The 24,370-nt window shown below is 33.7% G+C and overlaps 2 protein-coding genes and 2 pseudogenes across 2 annotated transcripts; all 4 read right to left on the bottom strand.

Annotated features, from left to right (window-relative positions):
• Window positions 1-1,109: 1,109 nt before the first annotated feature.
• LOC120179305 lies at window positions 1,110-5,233 on the bottom strand (annotated as a pseudogene).
• A 2,601-nt stretch (window positions 5,234-7,834) lies between these two features.
• Window positions 7,835-8,707, bottom strand: LOC120179279 (annotated as a pseudogene).
• Window positions 8,708-9,612: 905 nt separating this feature from the next.
• Window positions 9,613-12,426, bottom strand: LOC120179339 (peptidyl-prolyl cis-trans isomerase CYP40-like). Its single transcript, XM_039184965.1, has 9 exons — window positions 12,206-12,426; window positions 11,167-11,667; window positions 10,949-11,036; window positions 10,786-10,838; window positions 10,581-10,685; window positions 10,307-10,382; window positions 10,190-10,227; window positions 10,032-10,095; window positions 9,613-9,942 (listed from the first exon to the last, which is right to left on the bottom strand). The coding sequence occupies exons 1-9, from the start codon at window positions 12,377-12,379 to the stop codon at window positions 9,929-9,931; spliced, it is 1,113 nt and encodes a 370-aa protein (XP_039040896.1). The 5' UTR covers window positions 12,380-12,426; the 3' UTR covers window positions 9,613-9,928.
• A 7,661-nt stretch (window positions 12,427-20,087) lies between these two features.
• Window positions 20,088-22,433, bottom strand: LOC120179338 (transcription factor HHO6-like). The gene is made up of 5 exons (XM_039184964.1): window positions 22,012-22,433; window positions 21,567-21,829; window positions 21,191-21,476; window positions 20,695-20,771; window positions 20,088-20,545 (listed from the first exon to the last, which is right to left on the bottom strand). The coding sequence occupies exons 1-5, from the start codon at window positions 22,223-22,225 to the stop codon at window positions 20,267-20,269; spliced, it is 1,119 nt and encodes a 372-aa protein (XP_039040895.1). The 5' UTR covers window positions 22,226-22,433; the 3' UTR covers window positions 20,088-20,266.
• Between the last annotated feature and the right edge of the window lie 1,937 nt (window positions 22,434-24,370).

The raw sequence follows: 24,370 nt of genomic DNA, 5'->3' as shown, positions 1-24,370 counted from the left end.
TTTTATATTAAAAAGGTCAAAACTATATATTTGAATACAAATTGTATTCCATAATACGATTATTCATTGCACCAATTTTTCAGTTGCATTTATCTTCCAATTAATTTTCTTCATAGAAATAAATTTGAATCTTTATGACTTTTTAAATAAAAAAATCCGTCACTTCAATATATGCAACGATGGACTGTCGGCCAAAATGGCTATTATATATATATATCAATCTTGGCAGGCTCAACACAAGCATTTGCATGTCTTGTACTAAAGTATATAATTCAAATTTTATTTAATTTGATTTTTTTAAAATATACTATAAATCGTTCAGTAAAAATATAAATTAAATAAAAATGTAACATATATACATTTTTTTGAGTTTTTGTATCTTTTTAATTATATATATATATAAAGATTTTATACTTGAATATATTTTTTAATAAGTATCTTATAATACATTAAATATTACTCAACACATTAAAAGAAGAAACGTTTCTTAGTTGATTTAGTTGCTCAAATATTAAAAGATTTAAGGCTGTTGGTTTGAAAATATTATTTAGGATAAACAACAAGTTTAGTACCTCAATTATCACTTTTGTTCTATTTTATTCATCCAATTATTTTATATTTCAAAATCATACTTAATGTCATGTTTTGATTTCATTTTAATCACTCACTGTTAAAAAATTAACGGTGATGTTAACAATTCACCACAAGGTAATATCACATTATCATTGATTTTTCTAATGAAAGTGCCACATCAGCATTTATGTTAATTTTTTAACGACGGGTGATCAAAATGAAACCAAAAGTGACATTAGATACAATTTAAAATAACAATAATAGTTGAGTGATCAAAATAAAACAAAAGTCATAATTGGAGTACTAAACGTGTAGTTTACCATATTATTTATGCATGGGCCTCTGTATTTATAACCCAAGAGGTCATTTTCAAGGGGGAGAGTCGTGCTTAAGTTGATCAAGTGATTAGTAAACTTAAACAAATGTTTTCTACAACTAACCGATGAGCTTCATTTGCAGGTCCAAAATCCAACACTGCTTTAGACAAGTGGTTGAGATTTAGCACTGGAAGATAAAGAGTTATAGGGATTGACAATCCCTTGTCAATGTTCATCTGGTAAATTAATGAATCGGTGGGAGTGGTTAAACAAGGAAAATGATCAATTAAATACACATTTATATTCTACATAGTGATATCAACCATATCTTTGTTGACTTTCCAATTCTCCCTTAACTTTCAAACTCCTCAAAGAATTGCCATCAACATCTCTGCCACTGACCTCATTGTGCCTTTGAGAGGGCTCGACTGGACGGACCGCGCAACAACTTCACAAACCTGAGGAAACTTAATTTCCCATCTGTATGCCTTATCCACTCATTAAGAACATCATGAACTGGAATGGAGGGTACAAGACCAAGTTCCTGAAAAGTTTCAAGTACAGAATTACAGTTTAGTATCATAATACCGACCAGAAGTTATTATTTAGTATCTAAAAGAATTCCAAACTTACTGAAGCGAGTTCCTCGATTATGATAGGCCTATTTCCTTCTTTCTCAAAAACCGTGCATGTTGTTCCCAACGATCAACTGCCTCAAGCTGATGAACACTTAATGCAGCTGCACAAAATTCTTCAAAACCCATTCTTCTGTATTGAAGTGCATTAAGCTGCCATGCAATGGACTTTAATAAACTACTTCTAGAAAACCATATAATCAACAGATGGCTACATAAAAGAAAGAATAACTGTGTCCATACTGCAAAAAGAAAATCTGTAATGTGAGAATCCTTCATTGCATCTGTAGCGTTTTTCATCAGGGCCTGTTTTCACGAAAAACAAATAATCAAAACAAGTACATTGTTTAACAATATCTCTGCCGACGATGGAAGGAGACTAACCGTCTTAATGTTCTCCAAGGTTATGCTACCATTTTTGGGCTCGAAAAATGCAAATTGCGCTCTCATGTAAAAGAGTTCATCAGCAGTCAATGTCTTAGACAAGGCATGCAAGAATGAATTAATAAGATTGCTAAAGGTAATAAATCGTATAAACAGGTTTCACTTAGGCATCAGATCATAATGTATGAATCATACATTATATAGTTTCGTTTACAAATTACCGAGAGAATGAGTACAAATGAGCAAAGAAAAATCAAAGTTGATTGGTGAGAGCATAGTGGTCTCAATAGTCAAGACCAGGTACTACACAGTGGCATAGGTAAAGTGCAAGAAGAGAATTTCATCCCATCAGCATACACACCTTTAAAGCAGCCTTCCGCAAAGTTGACAATCAGATATATGCCTTCATAAGCCTAAATACTAGAATATCGAGAGGGAACTTAACATCATTATGATTCTGGATCCAAGGATGACCTATGAACAAAAGACCAAGGTCGTTACTCTAGCCTGAGGATGTGAGAGACTAATAATATGAGTTAAAATTATTCACACACATAGGGCCTGAGCTGCTGTCATTCTTTTCCTGGGGTCCTTATTCAAAAGGTGCTTAACAAAGTCCTTAGCTTCAGAAGACAAGGAAGGCCAAGGTGCATCGATAAAATTTGGATAAGCTTTTAGAACCGCTCGAAAAATTCCAGACTCGGTCCTAGACCAAAATGGACGACTACCACATAAAAGAATATATGCTATCACACCTATGCTCCAAATATCAGCTTCTTTTCCATAAGATCTATGAAGAACTTCGGGGGCCACATAGTATACACTTCCTACAATGTCATTAAGTCTTTTGTCTGGAAAAACCATAAGCATTAGAGATATAAAAGAATACCCAAAGTCGAACAGGAGGAAGCGGAGCAAGAAGAGTAAAAACCTGGTCTGACAAAATCCAATAATCCAAAGTCTATGGCCTTGAGCTGAGAATTCTCCTCCTTAGAAGTATACAGAAAGTTCTGGTCCAGAAAAATGTTATGTTTAGATCCTTCAATGTTAAAAAAACATAAAAGGCCACAAGTTATTTAGGGACTAGGTAATCAATGACATGAGAAATCTCCCAACAACTGTAAACGACAATAGCATACGCTTTCCCAATTCCAGACACTCCCTCAAAGTCCCTTATCATGTAAATTTTCAGTATAGGAAATTGTAAAAAATAACTCCTATTACATATCTATGTATACTTTGTCTAGCATATGCTTGATCTTGCACCATTTGAGGATCACTATCTAGTAATGCTTTTTTTCCCTTTTAACTTTTGAGTAAGGAAAAACAGAATTTGCTCCACCTCTGGCTTAAGATCTCGATGCACCACACCCTGAAGATGGCAAAAAGCAACAACATTTAGTATCTGTACCATTACAGTCTTTGCATCATCTTCCGAGTATTTTCCCCCCCCCTACAAGCATAACAAACCTTTAAGTTCGAGGCTACAATAAACAAATTCTCAAAACTTAAGAAATCTATTACAAGAACAATCACCTTGCAAGAATTTTATCCAAAGCTCGCCTCCTTCACAAAACCTGTAATTTCAATTATATTATTCAAAATTTAAATAAAATAAGGTCATATGAATAAAAGTGCATGTTTCAAGCTTACCCCATTGCTATATAGACATTATCACGATCTTCAAATGCATCATAGAACTTTACTAGATTGTTATGTCCAGTCAAGGCTCGCAATATCTTCACCTCCCTTCTTAAATCCTCAACTGCAATAGCTGTTGTCATCTGAGAACATAAATGATCATAAGAAAAAACACAGAGACATGCCAAGGAGAAAAGCAACTTTAATCATGAATCATCTTATATTAGGTATAAAGTTTCAAAGAAATGCTTCGAGGTCAATTGATCACATAAAAATTACGGTCCAATCATGTACCAAATACAGACAATGGTGTGCAATATAACTACAACCATTTGTGTTTTCGGCTTGGTTCCAAGTATAAGCCGGGAAAAGACAACAAGGTCCTAGTTAACCGATTCCACCTATCTCAATCTAAATTACGGGCCCTTTCAAAGTTAAGACCCCGAACTGAGATCATGATCATTCCAATAATTCAATTTATTCATGACCATTGGATAGTGGCACTTTGGCAGCTGTCAATTCTAAGTGTGGAGAAAACGATATGTCAACAAGTTTACAAGAGAATTTCAACAAATTCTTATAAAATATTCACTTCCATCAGCATCCAGCCATACAACTCAATGATGCAAAGTGCCTTTTTGGGGGCAAGATATGATTTAGACCTAAAATATTCAAGTCATGTGGTAAGCTTAATATCCCAAATAATATAGAGTTTAGACCTAAAAAATCTACATCAGATAATCTGGATTAGTACATCAATTTTGTGTTGTTTTGCACTGAAGAAATAGAAACGTAAATAATTGAATTTAACCCCAAATTTTCTCCATTTAGAAGGATTCTGGAACAGTAAAGTTCCCGTGTTTTCTTCTTCCTTCATTGTTCTCTTCATGTTCTATTAAAAGTCTTCATCCCTATTACCTTGAAATAAACACTTAAACAGCAAATGGGTACAAAAATACAACACTGGAACAATTTCGTACTTAACAGAAACCAAAATAGGAATCACCATAAACAAAGCAGAATGCCATTTAAATGAAAAAGCGAAGTATCAACATTTAAGGATCAAAGGTTTAAAATTTAAATACTTCAAAAAAAAAACCTCGGATTTGGGAATGACTTTAACAGCAACCTGCTGGCCTTTGAACTCTCCTTTCTTGAACTAAGCAGAACAAGTATACCCAAAATGTCCTCTGCAAACTTCCTCCCCTATTTCCAACTTACTCCTCAGCTCCTTCGAAAACCCAAATCTTTTATCCAACTCAACTCCTCCTCCTCTCCTTCCACAACTCTGGCTTCATTTTGCGCTTCCTTGTTAGGCTTCCGCCGCCTCAGCACTGCCCGAATGTGCTTGGCGGAAAAAGGAGGAGAAAAAGGTCGCCGGAGGAACCGGAGAGGAGTGGAAGGAGTCTTGGGTTTTCCTTGGTGGGCGGGGCTTGGGGTGTACAAAGGGAGGAAAGGCGTTGTCGGAGGAAGAGAGGGAGAAAGAGGGGATTTGGGTACTTGGGTAGAGGCAGGATGCTCATTCTGTTGGTCCTCTCTTGGTGCAAATGGGTTTGGCTTTGAAGGCTTCGAAGTGCAGACTCCCATTGTCAGAAAAGGAAGAAGATCAATAAATCAGTAAGAAACTTCGCATTTGAGAGTTTTTTTTTTTTTTGGTTTCAGCTCACAGAAAAAGTTAACAATAAATAAATACAGAATAATAAAGAAGGGGGGGGGGAAATGAGGGATTTGCTGTCATTTGTTGCTGTGAGAAGAAAAAAAATGCAAGCTTTAGAAGCTTTGCTAGCCACGTGACCTGCACATGAACATGTTTTTTTACTGATATGTTCCTCGAGCATTGTGTAGGAGATTTTAGAATTTATACCCCAAAAGTTCATTGACTTTCGATATATAAAAATTAAAAATGTATCCAAACTTGATTTCCTTCATTATTAACTAGATTAATGTTGTGATCCCTATACATTTTTTCTTACATGCATGGAGCTTAATATTGTTTTCTTTTGCTTATCCATATAATTGTTTTATTGATGGAGATAACATGTTTATCTTCGCCAAAGATAAAAATATTTTTTACTCACGACAAATGTAAATTGGTTGAATTATATTAATATGACTATTGATATTTAATTTGGTATGTTTTTTAAAATTCATTAAACGATGGTTAAAAGAAATGTTATTTTTTTATAGGTCTTGAGTTTGAGCAGTTACATCTGTAGGATATATGTACGTTGTCAATAATTAAAAAAATATTTTAAATATTTAATATCTTGTAATCACTTAAACTAAATTTGATTACTTCATCGGTCATCTTATTACATTTTCGAGGCACCTATTTAAACGATGAACTTCAATTATGCTCCATAAAAGCAACAATGTGAGGAAGCATCAACGAGGTACTCCCTAGCCTTGAGTCTGGGTCAAGCACAATAAAGATGCCCTTGTTATTCGTCTCCACGATAACCTTCAACACTTTCAAGTTCCATACAATGAATACTTCATGAATTTCTCATAATTCAGCGTCAAGTATCGAACAACAACCGATGATTTGTATGAACTCCAATATCCAACTATCGTTTGAGATAGAGGTACTTATTGAGTGAGTCGATCGCGAGTTAGATAATACTCGATTTGTGCTCGTTAAAAAGTTTTGTTTCTCGATTCAACTCGTTGCTCATTAAGCTCGTTAAAATTTTGCTCGACTTGTGCTCGTTAAAAAATATTTTTGTTCAACTCGTTACTCGTTAAGTTCGTTGCTCGTTAAACCACCGAAATTTTTACCTTATTCCGTAAGACTATTATCTAACTCTTTTATTTCGTACCAATATTTTTCCTTTGCAATTATTAGTTTAATATTTTTCCCTTTCCTTGAGCAGTATATAAAGCTCCATACGTGCAATGCATCCAATAATTTTCCTTTGCAATTATTATTTTAATGTTTTCCCTTTCCTTGACCAGTATATAAAGCTCCATACGTGCAATGCATTTGAGGGGGAGATGCACTGAGATGGGTAGGTTGCAGTGTGCTCCAACCGACCGGAGGTCGTCGTGTGTTCCTGACGACTTATGTAATTTATTGTAACATTCATCCTAATTAAATAAATAATTTTTCGACTGCAGTATTTGATGAGTTTTTTTTATTGTATTATTCAACCACTTTTGCTGTTAAAGTTTTTATTTTTATTTTTCATAACTAAATTTTTTTAATTGAGGGGACTAAAGTAAAATTTTATTTATTTATTTTTAAAATATATATATATTTTTCAATATTAATTAATACTTAAAAAAAATTACGGGGCCTCCTTTTTACCCGTTGAAGTTCCGCACATGGTTCAATTGCATAATCATATTTGCTTTTCTATATAATTAGAGCTTATATCTTAACTCGTGAATATGGCATGACATAAGTGAGGTGATCCTAAGCAGAAAAATTTAAACTTAAACCCTATCCATCCTATGAATCTTTATTAAACAAATTAATTTAATTTCAGAAAATATATACGTATTACTTGGATAACGTTTTTAATATTTTAATGACATTTTTTATTAAATGAATTCTATAGATGCATTGAACTGAATCTTGTACAAACTTTTATATTAATGATTTTCTTAAACCTGATATAACGCAGTTTGTAAACACATATACCACCAACCTAAAGTCCCTTAATTATATAGCCTTTTTTTCTCTATAAATTTGGTAGATATTTTTAGGGTAAACTACATCAAATATCACCAAATTTTATGCGTTGTATCGTTTATAGCACTGAATTTTTAGTTTTACCAATTATAGCATTGAACTTTGATTTTAATTTTAATTATATCACTGGACCGTTAAATCGTTAACAGTCGGATCAAAACAACGTCGTTTTGGTGAGATGTCTACGTTAACAGCCATCAATCACGTCGACAATCGTCAGCCATGTCATCGTGTCGTTAACGATGATTGTCGGTGGATGAGCGAAGTGGTAGTTGGGCTTCAACTGCTGGGACCGGGGATATTCCAAAATGCGCCCTTCTAGTTCAACGATATTCTAGGTCTCTTGACATTACTAAAATCAACAGCTTAGTTATTTGTTGAAGTCGATGAATGGTGTTTGAATCGGTTTTGCAGTGATCCGCCAAGTTACCTCACAACGTTACCGATGGAGCTACTTGAATTGCAACTTTAAGAGAGCAAAGATGATTGCAAACGCAACCCAAGGAGGTGACCAAGATGTCTGCAACAACGGTTTGCTCTCTTTTAACCAACTATTTTCAAACAAAGCAAGAACTATTAATTGTAAACACAAAACTTGGTATTTCTTTGGATAAAGGAAACTACAAGTTACTGTAAAAAGATAGAAAACACAGCCAAAGACTGAAAAGGATTAACTTTTGATTTGGCACAAAATCTACAATTAAACCCGACCTCTAATTTATTCAACATTTAAAAACACCCGAAATGGTTCATTAACAAAGGGGCTCAACATTCGGCTCAAAAACACAGGCACTTCATCTTCCCTGGAAATTCCAAGGCCTAAGTGATGCATCAGTGGTGCCCACGTCGCATTGGCACGATGGCGAATCTCATAAGTCCAAGCTTGCAATGGAAGCCGTTACGTTCGCCGCAAGCAATGTAGTAAGGCTTCCTCTTTTTCAACACAAACTCGAACCGTTCTGCTTCCTTGATTCGGGTTCGCAATCGCCTTGGCTCTTCTTAAGTCGCAGTTGAGGAAGCTCTTCAAGTTGGGTAGCAAGTAGACACTGTGAGGAAACGTGGTGTTGCTTGGTGCATCATATTTGAACACTGCCGAAAATCGACAATATTAGTGACCAAATGCAAACGAGAACACTGGAGAATAAAGAATGTTGAGGTTTGTTTTGTTACCTAGAGTGTCATTGAGGTAGGAGGGAGCATTTTTGAGTGACCAGTCGGTGTAGTTGACACCAAAATGCCAGTTTTGGGATCCACCAACGATGATTCTTTTAGGGCTACTGGTATGACTGTGGCGATGGTGGCTCCCCAATTCCTTGTTTGCCAAGCTTACTTCCACCATTGAAGCAGCAAACAGCACCAAAACAAGGCCTCCATGACCAAATTTGAAACCCATTTTTAGAAACAGACAAGTTTTGGAGACAAAAGGAGTAATATTTGGATGTTTTGTTTGATGCTATCGGAGCATGACCAGACAGGGATTTTGTAGGCAAAGATTAGAGAGAGGTAATTAATGATGTGAATCTGCCAAATCAACCTTTTTCAACGTTGTTAGGCAATAAATTTGTGAAAATAAAATAAAAGTTGACATTTTCTAAACTCATTCACGTTTCTTTATGGTTACTTTTTTTAGAGAAAAAAATATTTATCTTGCCTATATTTCTTTGGTTTGGTAATATTATATTGATAATAAAGCTTATTATTGTAAATTGCGTTAATTTTCCCATTAATTATGTGAAATAAGAAAAAAATGTTATACTTTTTGATTGAAAAATTAAGATATATATTTGAGACAATTATCATTTTTATTTATGTTTATTTTTTTATCATGCCTTTTTTTAATTATAAAATCATTAAAAAATTAATTATAATTTATTTTAGGTACTATCTAATTAAATTTTAATTTATATTATAAATTAGCTAATATTTAAAATTATTTTCAATGTACATATTGATTTTTAGATGTACTATATTTTATTTAAAATAAATGAATTAAATTATGTGTTATTGGTAATAAATTAAAACTTTTGTTAATAATAAATATTATTTGAAAATGTTAATATTGATAGGGTATAAGACACTTACCCATCAGATACTATATAAATTTTATTTTTGTTGAATATTTAATTCAACCTTTCGATTTGTTGAATTTTTTTTATTAGGTAAAGAGATTACACTTTAAGGCAAATGTTGAGATTCAACTATCACAAGATAAGATAACATGAGTATCTTTGATCACTCGGCCAATTAATGTATCCCGATTTATTGAACTTTAGTAATTGGTTAGATTATCCTTAGTATTCAATTAGCAGAGCAAATGTTAAAAGCAAAATCCATGGCGAACAAGAGATAAATGAAAAAGCAGGCTTGTAAAAGAAACAATACAAAATTGTACATTTTATACCAATTTTGTATGAAAGACAAAAGGAAGTCTGACCTGCCAGGGTTTAAATTTCGGAGTCCAATTAACTTGTATGAAAACTCTATTGGAAGAATTGGTTCAAACCTCAGATTTTAGTACAGTTTGAGTTTTGCTGGAATTCTTCCTCTGCTTCCATTGAAACCCGAGGGAGATCAGTTAAATCAACATGACACCTACGATAAATCTACGGCTTCATTATTCGTTCCAATTGTCTAACGGTAAAGAGATTGCAACAGTGACAAGACAACCGATGCTCTGAACCATTCTAATTATCAGTATCTGCATTGCACATTCCAGATAACATCAGGTATCCATCTAGAGCAGCGAAGATGATAAAAGCACGTTGAGAAACCGACATCACAACATACCAGTTGAGTGTGGTTGGAACATCTTCTGGTATCTCCTTCTCTCCTCGTTGCGCCGATCATTGATCTGCTCACCAAGTTTTATTGCATTAACACATTTGTTAGTAAACACGCAACCCGACAAGATACGGGTATTTCAATTTGAAATGCTATCTGCTAACCTTTTTCATAGCAGCAGCAAGCTCTTTCTTTATACCACCTGAAACACAATATTCAAAAGTTACCAAAAAGTTGTTAAGTTCATTGTAGCCATGCCAAAGTCTAAGTTCAGCACTAACCATCATTCGGCTCCAATTGCAAAGCTTTCTTGAAGCTTTCAACGGCAGCATCAATATCATTAAGTGCCATGTTTGCCTGCAGGTGAGTATCAAAATCATTGAGATCATAATGCGCCTGAATGGACAGCAAGTGCAAAAGAATATAACCAAAAGGCAGCCAAATGACCAACTCAGACAATTTGTTTTACTCAACAGATGACTAACTCAGACAAAGTACAAGCCAAAGCCACCAGCATCCAAGAGATCAGAATAATTACCAAGGAGATATACTAACCTGGCCTTGACGAAACAATGCTTTCACGTTGTTTTCTCCGTCACGCATAGCAAACTCTGTGTCTAACAGTGCACCTTTCAGATCTCCTAGTTTCAGTTTACATGCCTAAAGCCACATAACTCAGTAAATCAGTGCTGCATAGGTTGCATAATTATTCAAACCTAAAAAGCTCGATATTAGTCAAAGAGTGAAGAATGAAGCTTACAGAGCTATTTGTAAATATCTGAGACTTCGCCTTTCTCAAACTCGAACTCTTCTCTGTAAGGCAACAGCATAGTACATGCAAATCGATCATGGCCCATTAAGAATCAGACTACCTTATTTATAATTGAAAGATGATAGTGTACAGCCAACAAAAGAAAAATCACCTTCGTCGATCCCTTCTTTCTCCCAGCAGATATCTAAGTAGCGTAGAGCCTTCCTGTACTTTTTGAGTGCCATCTTGTAGTCTTGTTTCTATTAAGGAAATACATTAGCACAAATGACACCTCAAAGTGATTAAATGAGAAACATGGGATAGAAAAATTGAGCAACCACATGCCGTAATTAGATGGTCACTACTAATAAACATGCATAATCCCATTACCTTGTAATGTTCATTTCCAAAAGCCTTAATTGAATCCACAGCAGTCATCCACCAGGAGAGCTCATCTGGGCTCTCATCCAGGTCAGCTGGCCAATCGGCATAAATGTCACCGTCATGGAAAAAATTGGATATCCCATCATCTGCCCCCTCTGGGATTTCTCCACAATCAGCTATCATAACATCTACAGTGGGACAATCAGCTTCACCGGTTGTTACGTGTTCAATAGAACGAACAACGCCCATTCCTTTGACAACCTTGCCAAATACAACATGTTTCCCATCCAAGTGAGAAGTGCGGGTTGTAGTGATGAAGAATTGAGAGCCGTTTGTGTTAGGACCAGCATTTGCCATAGACAACATTCCTTTCCTTTCATGTTTCAATTCGAAATTCTCGTCTTCGAATTTCAAACCGTAAATTGACTCTCCTCCTGTACCATTTCCAGCAGATATATCTCCACCTTGTACCATAAATCCTTTGATAACCCGATTAAAACAAACTCCCTGAGATAAAAGACATTCAAATCCAACAGAAACGAAATTCCCATCCAAAGCCATGTATAATCAATCATTCATCAATTAAATTCAAATTGATGGGAAACATGACATTACTAAAGCAAAAAGATAAGAACAATTGAATCCTTAATGACATGCTCGTTGCCAAAAAATTATGTCAAGGAATGTTTAAATGAATTCTTCTATTTTCTTTTGGTTTTGAGAACGATAAAAGATTGAAACCTTGTCACAGACAACATAAGAATCTAGGAGATTGCAAAGTAAACAACGAAAAAATGGATAAAAAACCAAATATTCTTGTTCAGACTGTTCCTATATCCTACCAAAAACAACTAATTCAAAGAGAAGGAAAATTAATCTCTCATTCTGGGAATACAAAGAGAAGCAAAAGATATAAGGGAAAATCCACAACTTTGAACAACTTCAAGAACACAAAAACCATTTCATACAGCCCTTAGCAAAACCAGCAAAACAAACCCCATACAACAAGGAAAAAAAAAGACAGGGAGGAAGAGAAAGAAGGGACCTTGTGGTGAAGAGGGACACCAGTGTTGGGACCAATGCCCTTCTCACCAGTGCAAAGAGCCCTGAAATTCTCAGCAGTTTTGGGCACTACATCATTGAACAGTTCCACTATTATCCTTCCTTCCAGCTCTTCTCCAATGCTTATATCCAAATAACACCGTTGCCTCCTCATCATACTCGTACTATCTCTCTCTTTTTCACTTTGTTGCTATACTGATAACTTTTATTTATACATACACAGGCATATATTATATATATTAACATAGAGAAATCTACCTACTGCCTCTCTTGAGACTTCCGTTTTGTCCCTGTAAAACCCTAATCCCACTATTTTTTATTTAACTGATTTATTATCCCAAATTTTAAAAAAAACGGGATCTTTCTGACTTGGGAGTTTAGGTAAGCACCGGTCTGCTCCCCGTTCTCTCACTATTTCTCTTTCATTTCATTTTCTCCTCTTTTTGTGTGTAGAAATAATTGTACAATACAATACTCTGTACTTTGTTTTCCATTGATTAACCTTTTTTATGTATTTTTCATTTCAGGGGATCGATTACATTACCCTCTCTCTCTATAAATAATTTTATTTTTTTTATCCATCTTCGGGCACATAGGACAGGCAGCATACGGAGAGATGTCAGCCATGATTGAGATCCTGCTTTTGAAGTGTACTTTGTACGCCTAAAACAAAATCCTGGGATTTTGTTTTGTTCTCTTCGTGTATCATTAATTCATCAACCCTAAATAATGTTAATGTATCATAAATCCTAAATTACCTGATAATAATTCGTACCTTACCTAACGCACACAACATGTTTGTTGAAATGTCACTGTAAGAAGTTGGTTAAGCTACGGCATTTTTGGCTCTTTCAGTTTTTCACCGTCTCTGTCGTTATGTCACTTCATCGGTTTCCTGTAGGGTAGATGTAATAGTTTACCATGGTCTATAGGAAATTAATTTAATAATTATATTATAGTTTGCTGGCAGTTTTGCTGTGCGGAAGGAAAAATTTAATTTAATTTATGAGGGATCTTAATTTAAAATAATATTATATCTATTTTAAACAATTATATAATTGATAATAACTTCGATTATAATCGAGAATGCTACTTCACTGCATATTTTAATCCAAAATATTACAATGTTTTATTTTAAAAATTATGTAGTTGATAATAACTTCGATTATAATAAAAAATGTTATATTAATTTGTTAACAATAACTTATTAAGTAGTAATTAGAATATATATGCAGTTTACATAATAACATAATATTTCAATCTCAACCTAAAATGTTATACAGTTTACTTTAAGAAGTTGTACACTTATAAAATTTTCAATTACAATCGATTACAACTTTTTTCTAATTTTATGTTAACTAATTATATTTTGAAGAGGTGTAATGAAATTAGTTATAGTGAGAAAAAACAAGAGTAGCACCCACTACCTTTCTAGGGATTTAATCTTTTCATTGAATTGCCAAAAATTTTTTTTTTGGGTGGTGTGCATTGGCATTATGCAATTCAATGTAAGGCCACTGGACATGGATGAATTGTGGAGCCTTCCAAAGACAAAGAAAAACAATGGTTAAAGCAATGTTGGATGGTTGGTGCCCACTTCCACTTATGAAGGATGATGTGAAAATTGAGTCCACTTAGGCATAGCTATTTCTTTGTTCAGGAGGGAGTGGGAGAACAATAAACTTTCCACTTTTATTGGCTTTGAGGGAATTATAGTGATACTCATATTTATTATCCTAGTTTGTAGAAAGACACTGAGTTGTTGATTAGGTTTAGATTATACCATCAAAATCATACGTCATGCTTCACAAAAGCTCTTTCCTTGAGGATTTTCTTTTTCTATTTAAATGTCAGAATAATGTGATATTAGTGTCACAACTCGAAATTAAGGTTAATTGTATTGTTTCAAGTCGGTTTAAGGGTTTGAATCGGTTTGACTTAAACCAGACTTGATCTGATTCAATTGAATTGAATTAAGTTGGCCGAATTTAAATTCAAATGAGCTGACTTTGACTCGACCTGTTGACTCAATCATTAACCGTTGACTTTTTGATTACCTATATTCTAAGGTTTTTCAATGTCCTGAGTTCGTTTTTGCAATATATTTTTTGTGAAATTCTAACCCCCTAAAGCCACTATTTATCGTTCTTATTGATTATTTAGACTTTTCTATTATAATTATCATTTGAAATTGACTTATATGTGATTTTTTGTGTTTGAAGGTGACTAGACTTTGCCCGAACGATCCTCAGTGGACCAGGAACTATCTCACCCTAGTGTTACCGAACATGAGGAGCATATTGTTTAGCCTGAGTTTATACCTTTGTAAGAGGTGTGTTCCTCGTCTAGCGCTTATGTGCTGAGGAATGAGTTTGTAGTCGCTTATATGTATTATAGACGTTTGGAAGCCTTTTCCTGAGCATTAAAAAGTATTATGAAGCTAAAGTTTTGAAATTTACTATTCATGCACAATATTCGTGCATGAACAGTGCCAAATAATGACTGAACATTGTTTTTCATATTTTGAAAGTTTTAAACACATTTTAAAACACTTTAAATATATTTTAATGAACTCAAAATATTTCATATATATATATATGACAATTTAAAAAACATATTTTTTACGTTATTTTGAACTTTTAATTATTTTTAAAATATTTAATAAAGTCTAAAATTAATTTTAGAAATATTTGTTATATCAAAATATAAAAAGTTAAATAGGTACATTTGTGCTAAACCCCTCGACTTTGCAGTGTTTCCTCCGAGATAGTCAATATGTAAGAAATTTCCAAAGGTAACTTTGCCTTATTTCTCTTCTCTGAAAAGCCATTCGACGACACAAATCCATAGGTTCCAGAATCATTCATGGTAATCTCAAAGTGAAGTAGACTTTCATTCCCCAAACCAATGTTTTAACTTCCGTCCCCGCATTTGAAGTTATAGCAACAAGTTGAGCAAGAAACCATGCCTGAAAAAGACGTTCTAAGCCCTTCTTATTATTATCTTGATGCTTGCAGTCTTCAGCTTCTTGGTAAGGAAGTTCGCAAGAAAGTGCAGCAACAACATTCTCATGGTTTGACCAATTTCAAGTCCATTTTCAAGAGCCTTATCGTTTGCAACCATCTTGAAGTGGCATGGAGAAAGTGAAATTACAAGAATTTCCTTATTCAAAGTAGCATTATACCCCTTGAAATAAACCCATGCATGCACGGGAACCTTCTTTCAAAAACCTTTTACATAAATGATCAGTTTTTCTCCTCTCCTTGAAGACTAGCAAAAACATACATTGAAAAAAGTTAAGCAGTGAGAAGAAACACATCTAACAGAAGGTGAGTTCCTTAAGGTGGATAAAGAAGCACACATCACAGTCAGGGTTTTAAATAGCGGCCGCGGTCGCGTTTTCGGTCATTTCGGGTTTACCGAGATTACGGCCGTCGCGGGCGCTATTGCGGGTAACTCAGACGGCGGCAAAACCGTTATATTGCGGACGAAATCGCGGTCGCGAAACTTTTCAAACATAAAATAAGATTCGTCAATTTGAAAAACTTGAATTTTTTTTATTCAAACGCTCACCCCTATTAACACCTAACATGTTTCCTAACAAAGGAATGTAATAGTTCACACAAGAAAAAGAACAAAGAGAAAGAGAATCCAATGGAAACCTAATTATTTAAGCCACCCAACAGCACCAATGAAACAAATAGAGGACAATAATGAGACCTCTCCAAAGCTGAAGGACCCAACAATCTAGCCATTAATATATCAAATTTTCATTCAAATCCAATCCATTCATATTTTCATTCACTGTACTGTCTTTAGTTGATGGGAATATTATTTGAATTATGGTATTTAATGTAACATTTACTATTATTTGTTGTTATGTATTAATAAATTTTGAATACCTTTAAAACATATTTACTTTTTATTGTAATTAATTACGGTACTTATATCTTTAAAATGTTCAATATTATATTTATATTTCGACAAAAAAAAATTTATTTTTTTTATAATTTTAACATAATATTATAATATTCACACCAATTTACTAGAAAAAAGTACACTTGTCAAGTTTTCAAAAATATATTTGGTACTATCGTGTTTGACTTCAAATATTATAATAATGTGTGAAACAATAGTTCATGTACTATATTCAATATAGAGCTTGGGAAATCTGAATAACTATAACTTAACTAGAGATCATGGTATTCGAATTCGACGGATTTTGATTTAATTTGATCCGATTAGATATTTTAAAAAAATTGAGTTTTGATCGGGTCGGGTCAAGTTCAGCTCATATTCGGGTTTAGGGTGAAAAATATCCGACTCGACCCGAGAAAACATATAATTTTACTTTTATATTTAGGAATAATTACAATAATATCTTCTATATATTATTTTTTAATTAAATCTTTTATTTTTATTGAATAAAAATAATATTTTTAATAAATATATTATTTCGGGTCGGGTCGGGTCGAGACGGGTTCAAATTTTATCTCAAAAAATAGATCGGGTTCAAGTCGGGTAGATGGTATATATTTTTCGGATCGGATCGAATTTTAATGGAAGATGTATAATTTTTTGTCGGGTCGGGTTGGCCGAAAATCTGACCCAACCGACCCAACCCATGCCCATCCTAAAACTAACCTTGCCATGTGCTGATTTTGTTGTCCATACGTTGAAGAAGTGTTGAAACGATGGAATTTAAGTTCCGCTAAGTTGGGAAATGCTTTAAGACCCAAGAAATCTTTTGTCGTCCCATTCTCATCATTGTTCCCTCCTGTGTTACAACCACCATTATTGGTGTTTCCTTTGGTGTTTCATGTCCTATCGAAAGACTGTTCAAATGGTGAAGACCCGTCAAACCAGTTGCAAAAGGCAAAGAGCTCAACATTTCATTGATAAGAGAATTTAGAGGAGCAGATGAGTACTGTTCCATGAAATTCCAGAGGTGGTAGCAGCAGCAGCTTTATTCCAATGGGGAAACCCGCTTTCAAGGTCTTGATCATGCGACAATAAACCCAAACCAGAACCAGCTGTTGACTCGGCAAAGATGTGGAATCACTGGTTCCGACTGGGTGTGTGGGGTGGGGTGGGGTGGGGGAGATTTGTGACCTCATGGTTGACTCGGCAAAGATGTGGAATCACTGGTTCCGACTGGGTGTGCGTGGGTTGGGATTTGCTAGCAACGAAATCGAGAAAATTGAAAAATCGACACGAATCGAGTAAAACGGTTCGGTTCGGTTTGGTTTGTCTTTAAACGGTTCGATTTTCGGTTCGGTTTAAAGGCTTCATTTTTTTGATTTGGTTCGGTTCGGGTTTTCCATATGGAACCCATTTGTTCCATATTGAACCGAATAGGCAATTTTTATAAAAAAATTATAGTTTCAAATGATTTTTTATTGAAAAACGGAAAAACCGAACCGAATCGAAAAACCTGAACCGTTAAAAAAACCGAACCAAACCGAAAAAACCGGTTTCGGTTTTTTCGATTTTTTAACTATTCGGTTTCGGTTTAAATATTAAAAACCCGTTTATTTCGGTTCGATTCAATTTTTGGTAAAAAAACCAAACCGAATACACCCCTATTTGCGACCTCACGGAAAGAAATTATCGGTAGGTATGCATTTAGGAACGGTAGCAGGAATTCAGGTAAGCAGGTCTGAACTTAAAAAGTTATGTTAAAAATTTTAGGAGGTACAAAGTTGTAAAATTTTAGTGAGTGTGAAATTAGATAATCAATAAAAATATAAAGAAAAAATTTAAAATATAAGAGAATTTAAATTTTCTAAGGATTCGGTCGGTCCATCCCTGTATGAGATTGGTAATCGACGAAGACACCAACGACAATGACGGTCAACAAAAGACTCGATCCTATGACCCCAAGATTAACACACTAAAATGACCTAAAAAATAAAGTTTGAGTGTCATCTTGTGAATAATTCAACTTCGATAATCAAAATAATCTAAAAAATTAACAATGTTAAATGTAGGTATCACTGGAGGATTAAATGAAATCTTTATATTGTAAAAATTAGCTACAATATAAATATTTCATTTAATCCTCCTGTGATACCTACATTTAACATTGTTAAAGTAAAAACGTATAAATGTTAATATTATTAATAACTTAATTTAAAATTTTAATATATTATTTTTTTAGTTGTTCGTGAGTTTTTCGAGTCATGTATCAAATAATTTGTTTCGGTTCGTTAAGAACTCGAGTCGAGCCCATTCAATTCAAATGTTGACCAATCTTTGACCGAATTAAACTCGAATAATTCATAATTTGTCTCTTCTCAATTCTAGTCATAAATAACAAAAGTTGTTTGGGGATGATCGTGTGGTTGTTGGCTTTGAAATCCGGCCTAGTGCACCTGTGTTCTGGCTCATAAAGGAGAGTCGGTGCCAACACCAACATTTAAATACAACTTGAAGTTGTGGCAATAGCAGCAATATTACTGCAATAAAGTGCCGATTTTTCCTTAATCTCCTTCGAATCATACTCCAAAAGCACTATTCAGACCCGACAGCTAATTCACAATTACATGAAATGACACTTGTCAATTTGGTCCGATTTCAATAATATTGTAAAATATTTAAAATAAAATATTTAATTTATATAAAAACTTGAATATATAAAAATAAATAGTATCATATAAAAATATATACGGGTAGTTTAAATATTATAAAAATTATAAATTGATAATATCATTTTTATTCGGTGATCGATGGGTAACAAACAACTTATAAAATATCATACAGGTCATTCAAATACACTCTATCATTAAGAAAAAAAGGTTTTCATAAATGATTGAACTTAAATATTATTGGTTTGACTATAGACAAAGGCAAAGGGTCTTAACATTGATGATATGAAACACCAAATAGAAAGCAAAATACTTGTGATTTATGAACAATAATAATTAAATCCTAGCTGGATGGATATTGATTGTCTTTGTTTTCACCGAATAATTTTTTTAATAGTACGAGGTGATTATAAGGTAGTATCTGTTAATAATTTTTTAACTAATTAATAACACAGATATTCTACATATGCAACTTTTCAAACTCGAAATCTTTAGGATAAATAATGTTATCTTTAAACACTGAAGTCACTTGATAGGTTCGTTTTCACCAAATACTTTATCATCATATTCATGCCTTATTATTATATATAAACCCATCATAATCTTAGAGATCATACTCTTCGGTGAGAGTGAGCAGCATGCATCATTCTTTTGTGGGGTTAGACTTAAATGTGCTTAGCTATTGCTAGCTGTTTATATTAATGCTATATTCGCCAATCATCATCATCTTCCTATTCAAACTTAGAATTTGAATTTTACAATCTAATAGAGCGGGAGAGAAATCTTTAAAAAAGAGGGTAAATTTGTGAAGAGTTTTCATCATTTCCTCATGCTCCATAATTATATATTGTCCTGTCTACAAGATTCTCTCCATTATTTTGCTTGTGAGGGTGACTGTTTTGTCATGCTCCCATATGAATTACGAACATTACAATTGATGGGTTTTTTTGTTAGTGGTATATGACATGGGTTAGGTGAAAGGATCAAAATCTGGATATTTTAAACGATTTCACTTTGATCTAGATTTAAGAGCCTGTTAAGGATTGATTCTTATTCCTACAGTTATGGAATTCAAACATAACGTCTATAAAGATGTTTCTATAAAGATTTTTGAACGTTCATTATTAAGTGATAGAGGATCTTTAGAATTATTCTTCCTTCTACCTGTTAATATAAACATCATCACGTTTTCTCTCAAAAATTCATTTTAATCACTAATTTTCTTTTTCAAATTAAATCTACTGAAAAATTATTGCTTTAAGATATGGGGAATAATGCAATGAAACAAAAGCTCAATTCAAGATCCAAGGAAAGCTAAATCCTGCAAAATTTCACACCTTATCTTCTCTCATTTCTCAAGATCTTTCTCCTTTTTTTTATGTATGATACATTAATAGTATAATATATTGAATTCCTCCCATGTATACTTCATCTGCAAAATTCATGGTGGATAAACACTATACATCAGTTTTTCCGGGTTCCTGAACATGGCTTTTCCAGCTATAGCACTCCGATTTTGCATCTTCATCGTCTTCCACGCTGTCACCTCCGGTAGTCGAGGTCCCTCTGGTGTTTGTGGCTAACTGGAGTGGACCTTGTGGAGAAGCAGACTGCAAGCTGCTAGTTTTCGAGGATTCTCCATACTGATCTTGGGATGTCCATGGATGAGCACTCCCCAAAACAAAGGCTGATTGGGTCGTTGCGGCCGGAAGTCTTCTTGTGTGTAGTCGGTATTTCTGGAGAGTCAGAGAAGTCTTTCATCAATATTCGATATAAAAAATCAAATACGAATCAAAATATTAAGAAACAGATGATCTATATCTTTTCACTACTTTGGAGAGATCGAATTACTACGAAAGAGGGATTAAGAAGTAAGCTCCCCCACCTGCAAATGACTCTTAACTTCATCATTGGTCAAGCCATCTACTTGCATAAGTTCCCTAATCTGCTTTGGGGTAGCCACTGCAAAAATATTCAGAAAACTGACTCAGAAACTTGAAACTAAAAGGATCAAAGAACGATTTGCCATTAGAAAGAACACTTCAATCCCATGATCCCAATTCCCAACGGATCGATTAATACCACAGCCCACAGGATCTTTGATTTCCCATAAGTATATCTAATCATCCATGGTATCAAACCAAACTAATCATACATACACAATTCATACACGTACTCAAAGACCCTTGTTGGACTCAAATCCATATTTTACATCTTTAAAGTGAAACCAGATCGAGTGATAAAGGAACACATCTGGTCTTCTTGTTAACCAAACTTTTTAATTCTTATCTAGCAGGACTAGAATAATAATCAATCCAAGAACAACAAAATCAGAATTGCAACCAGCTGAGATCAATTCTAATTGGTCTTTTCTTTCTCACCATGAGAACCTCCTAAATGCTGCAAAGCATTGACGAACCGGCGATGCAACTCAGGCGACCAGCACCGCCTTTGCTTCCTACCGGTCTGCTGCTGCTGCTGATTGGAAAGCACTGCCAATGGTACAGACCGAAAATTCGATTGATCATTGGTTACGGAACACGAAACTGCTCCAGGAACCGGTATCTCCTTTGTCTCTTCTTTCCTCACTGCAAAACCCAAACTTGCCTTGAATGGCATAAACGCTCTCGCTCCTCCCCTGTTTTTACATGGATCTCCATGGTTTCTCTGTTGTAAAGGAAACAAAAAGTAGTTAAATTTCAGTTGTAAATGAATTATTCAGCTTAAATATGGTGTCTTCGGTTTTCTTCAAGGTACCTTATTATCTAGAGTGTGATCAGTGTAGCAATCATCATCAGCATCAGCATTCCAGAGCTGAACGGAACGCATCCAATTTTTCTTGTCCTTATAATTATTGCAGTTGTTGTTAGAGTCTTCTTCCTTTTTGGTGGTGTTTAAGGAACCATCCTCTTCACTCTGATCATTTTCCTCCTTGTTCTTCAATGGAATGAATTCTTCTAAAATTGGTTCAACGTTTTTCGCCATACATTGCATCGACTCCTCTTTCAAAGCTACAATCGCTGCAATCACACAAAAAAAACCCAAATTTTGCCTTAAACAAGTTCAATAAAACATCAAAACGACCAAAACCCAAGTTAAACCAAGCTGGAGACGTAAACTTTTATTTAGAAAAAAGAACGAAATCAAGAGCTCAAAAGGATGACCATTAATTGGGTGATTAATGTTGATTAAAGAAACGAACCATCATTCAAAAGAAGCATGCAAAGAGGAAGTTCACGTTTAAAAGTATCGATCTTTTTCATTTCTTCTTCCAATCCTTTCAAAATCGCATCGAGTTTCAAAGCCTTATCAGAAACGTTTCCGTTCAGTGAAACCTCCTTGAGGAAATTAGTGATCGTTTTTGGTATAAAAGTGGGTCTAAAATCTAAGCTTAGTTCTGGATGAACCAAACCCATTTTCGATCCCTTCTTTTTCTCTCAAAATTCTTTTTCCTCCTTCCTTTCGGAATGTTTTTCTTCTTCTCCTTTGTCTGTTGAAGATGATAAAGGAAGGTAAAATGAGGAGGGAGGCAGCCGATGGGATCTCAAAATGGAATATAGAGAGAGAGGTGGAGAGAGTTGTTTGTTTATTAATTTATAAAATAATGCGAGTGTTGAGTGACAGAGAAGCTTTTTTTCCCCTTTTGTTTTGTTTGGGAACAGAGAATCTGAAAGAAAAAAAAGGTATAAATCTTGGTTTCTGGGGATAAGTGTGAAAATAGAAAAGGAAAATGGAAAATTTGGAAGGCTGTGATTTTGTATACGGTTTTGGGCCGCAAAACTGTGTTATAAAAATTAACTTCCGAGTCATCGCGTATTCAATCTATGACTCGCCCATTACTTCGAGTTCACTCACCCTTTTACATTACTCAAATCCCCCAACCGACGGTTCTAGTTTAGTTTTCTTTAATAAATAAATAAATAAAAGAAAATATTAAAAAATCTCAGTTTAATATATTGATTAATTTCGATATATCAATTAAAATTAAAATTATCATTCTTAACTCATTTAATGATGTCAAATATTATATTTTATCCTCATATACTATATTTTACAACACTAAAATATACATTTTATTTTTGTAAAATTATTTTTTAATAACAATCAAATTATACTTTATAAAAATATTTTTTACACTACTTTTAAAATTATTTTTTGAATGTAATACCAAATTAGCCATGAGTTATTAAAACTTTTAATACAATATTTATAAAAATTCTTACAAAATTAACAGACGAAGTTGGTCAAATTGACTTGAACCCCAAGGGAATATTACAAAGTGAAAAGGGTTGGATATAATAGTCAAAGTGTAGGAAATAAATTATCTTAAAAATTAAATCACAACTTTTGATGGCAGATTAGTCAAAGACTCATCAAGAATGGAGTGATCATTTGGTTTATGTGCCAGCAAATGTGGAATATGAGCGCATACTCTATAATATATCCATGGAGATTCATACACGTGTCTAATATTTAATTTACCACTATGCTTTTAATCAATAAAATATTTTAATATAATTAAAGGGTTTGTGGCTCAATTAACAAATCACCCAGTAAATTATACCATTCTTCTGAATTTGATACCTAAATCTTTTCTTTTCTTTCAAAAGTGCTACTAGGGATAGATATATTCTTTGTATGGGAGGGGCTGTTTCCTCTCTCAAATATTTTGCTATAATAGCATTTTAGGTGTCTTTTAGTTTAAATATTAATCAAATAAGGTCTTTGTCCCTTTCAATTTTTTTTATTTAAATATTTAATAAACCCTTGTCCCTTCTAATGTTATATCCTAGCTCCGTCCCTGACTGCTACTAAATCATATTCTCCTTGTCCAAATCACCCAAAATCGTTATCACGTTTAAAAACTATGAACCAGTCAAAATATAACAAGTGATAACTTTAGCTTAATTCAATCGAATGGTCCAAAATAAAGATTATGCTTAAATTATGTTTAAATTTTAATTTTAGATTTATGAAAATTGAGGTTGTCTAAAAAGTTGAATGTTGAATTAGGTTTAAACTTTAATTTTAAATAATGAGAAAACAGTTTAGGGATACTTTTGAAGGGAAAAGAGTTAGATACCAAATTGAAAAAAATGATATAATTTAGAGGAGCTTTTACCAATTAAACCAAAGGTTTGTTGAACACTAGAACTTCAGATTCTCTTCTCTTTTTTTCTCACGTTTCAAAGGGGAATCGCCACTTTCAGACCTCATCTAGTCTTTAATTTAATTTGTGGATTAGAATTTTTTTTATCATTTTGTTTCATTTATTATTATTAGTATTATTATTATTCCATAACCCCAAATTCATGGTCAGCTTTTTACCTAAAAGGTCCATTCAAAGGCATATTTTGGTTTTCGCACAGGCGAGTTGTTGCCATTGTTCACATTTTTTTCTAACCCTAAAGAGTTAACAAAAAGCCTTTTCACTTTAACAAAATGTTACTTGCTAATCCACCCATATTTTTTACGAAATTAATTGAATTTATGTTATTTTATGTTATAATTTTGTTATATTTTTCATTTGTATCATTATAAATAACTTTAAGATTCAAAAT

Source organism: Hibiscus syriacus, unplaced genomic scaffold, assembly GCF_006381635.1.
Source record: "Hibiscus syriacus cultivar Baekdansim isolate YM2019G1 unplaced genomic scaffold, ASM638163v2 tig00112411_pilon, whole genome shotgun sequence".
Taxonomy (NCBI): domain Eukaryota; kingdom Viridiplantae; phylum Streptophyta; class Magnoliopsida; order Malvales; family Malvaceae; genus Hibiscus; species Hibiscus syriacus.
The sequence above is the reverse complement of the archived record's forward strand: the minus strand, read 5'-3'. Positions and strand labels throughout refer to the sequence as shown.

What these genes read in the sequence shown, in the direction of transcription:
- LOC120179339 (XM_039184965.1), bottom strand. Translation starts at nt 12,379, where the DNA reads ATGATGAGGAGGCAACGGTGTTATTTGGATATAAGCATTGGAGAAGAG. An exon ending in GTGTCCCTCTTCACCACAAG is followed by an intron (nt 11,668 to 12,205) that starts GTCCCTTCTTTC and finishes CTTTTATCTCAG; the next exon opens with GGAGTTTGTTTTAATCGGGT. An exon ending in GAAAGAAGGGATCGACGAAG is followed by an intron (nt 10,839 to 10,948) that starts GTGATTTTTCTT and finishes GTTGCCTTACAG; the next exon opens with AGAAGAGTTCGAGTTTGAGA.
- LOC120179338 (XM_039184964.1), bottom strand. Translation starts at nt 22,225, where the DNA reads ATGGGTTTGGTTCATCCAGAACTAAGCTTAGATTTTAGACCCACTTTT. An exon ending in CATGCTTCTTTTGAATGATG is followed by an intron (nt 21,830 to 22,011) that starts GTTCGTTTCTTT and finishes GTGTGATTGCAG; the next exon opens with CGATTGTAGCTTTGAAAGAG. An exon ending in ATCACACTCTAGATAATAAG is followed by an intron (nt 21,477 to 21,566) that starts GTACCTTGAAGA and finishes CCTTTACAACAG; the next exon opens with AGAAACCATGGAGATCCATG.